The 1694-nt window shown below is 42.7% G+C and overlaps 1 protein-coding gene across 1 annotated transcript; it reads left to right on the top strand.

Moving 5' to 3' along the window:
* Positions 1 to 228: 228 nt before the first annotated feature.
* Positions 229 to 669, top strand: LOC149827072 (uncharacterized). The gene has a single exon (XM_090018422.1). It carries the CDS (start codon positions 229 to 231, stop codon positions 667 to 669), a length of 441 nt encoding a protein of 146 aa, XP_089874548.1.
* Positions 670 to 1694: the final 1025 nt, after the last annotated feature.

Raw genomic sequence — 1694 nt, 5'->3', positions numbered from 1 at the left:
CATGTTCCCACATGAAATTGCAATCAATGGGTAAGGATCCGCCTCATGCCAACTTGTATGAGAGAGAGAGAGAGAGAGAGTTCAACTTGTTGGGTGGGAGGTAACCATGTTGCATATAATGATATAAATATATCCATGAGCTTGCAGTTTCCTCACTGATCTCTTGGTGCATTCACAGACAACACACGACACTGTGCATAAACACCAAGAGAGAGAGAGAGAGAGAGAATGGCTTCACAGATAATTGAGTCCATGAGAGAGAAAGCCGAGATATACGTGGGTGAGATTGAATGCCAAAAGAGATCAGCAGAGCTCCTTGATGAGTTTGGCATCCCTAGGGGTCTCCTCCCTCTCGACAATATAGTTGAGATCGGGCTCGCTCGGTCTCAAGGCTTCATATGGCTCAAGCAGAAGAAGAAGAAGGATCACTACTTCCAGCAGATCGGCCGGAGTGTCTCGTTCGCGGCAGAAGTCACGGCGTTCATCGAGCCACGGCGGATGAAGAAGGTGACCGGTGTGAAGGCGAAGGAGCTTTTCATCTGGGTAGCCGTCTCCGAGATGTCAGTTGATAACCTAAGTTCTGGGAATGTCCTGTTTAAGACGCATACTGGGATTTCCCGAACATTCCCAGCCTCTGCATTCTTGATGATAGAAGATGGAAAGAAATAGAATTTGTAGCAAAGATATTATGTTCTTTTGTTTGTCTCGTTCTGATCAAGTAATTTGCTAATCTCAGTGACAAAAATTGAAATCCATAATTTATTTGCTATGAAATTCTTGGGAGATCATTTTTTCACATTTTTTTTTCTTGGGTTTTCTGAAAACTCTGCAAAAATAAATGAAATTTTAAAAAACACAAAAAGTAATATTATTAAGAATTAGAATAATGTGCATGGGCTGGCCTCCCGTTGGTAAAACCCTTGAGGTCTCCACTGCCCACAGGAGAGTACACGCAGCTTCAACCTTGCAGCAAAGGACATCAGCCTTGAGTTTCCATCTTGTGACGTCCCATCAACTTGGTGACATTCACAAGTCACCCCCTACCAGATGAGCAAAGCCTTGTGGGCTACCCTGAATTTACTTTGTAGAGGTCAGACCCATTAAATGATGAACACGGATCCCATCATTTGAAATAGGATGAGTTTCATAATACATTCAAATGATGGGATCCTTTCTGTTCACAGCTGGTAAGGTTCCTTATGTTCTTAGGTTTTTGGACAATTAGTTTATCAAATATGTACAAAATTGTTTTTGTCTCTTGAGAAATTGCCTGATCTCCAGATCTTCTTTCAAGAAATTTCAAAATGTTGTTCACCAGGTCCGCTCTGCTTGATTCCAAAATTACTTTCGCAAATGGTTCTACAAGATTGAGGATCTAATTCCACCCACTCCCTTCCTTTTCTTGAAAAGATCCATTCTTTGCAAAATAGCCTGCATGCTTGAAGTATCTTATGTGAGTCTGAATTGTATATCCTTATAACCACTTCCCATGTTATATGCCACAAATATTTATCCCTGGCTCGAGAGGGAGCCATGTGTTCAGGCTTCTCCAACGGGTACCCATGTTGCTGAATTGGTCACTATCTACGTGACCCAGCCAGGATGTGGTCTTCTCCTCAAGCTTCCCAGGACCTTCTCTCGGTTTTGGCTTTTGGCTTCCAATCAACCAATTGGCATGGCCAGATCCTTCTCTC

Source organism: Nuphar pumila, chromosome 10 (assembly GCF_984573655.1).
Source record: "Nuphar pumila chromosome 10, dmNupPumi1.hap1.1, whole genome shotgun sequence".
In the NCBI taxonomy this organism is placed as follows: domain Eukaryota; kingdom Viridiplantae; phylum Streptophyta; class Magnoliopsida; order Nymphaeales; family Nymphaeaceae; genus Nuphar; species Nuphar pumila.
The sequence above is the reverse complement of the archived record's forward strand: the minus strand, read 5'-3'. Positions and strand labels throughout refer to the sequence as shown.

Coding starts and splice junctions, on each gene's coding strand:
- LOC149827072 (XM_090018422.1), top strand. CDS start 229: ATGGCTTCACAGATAATTGAGTCCATGAGAGAGAAAGCCGAGATATAC.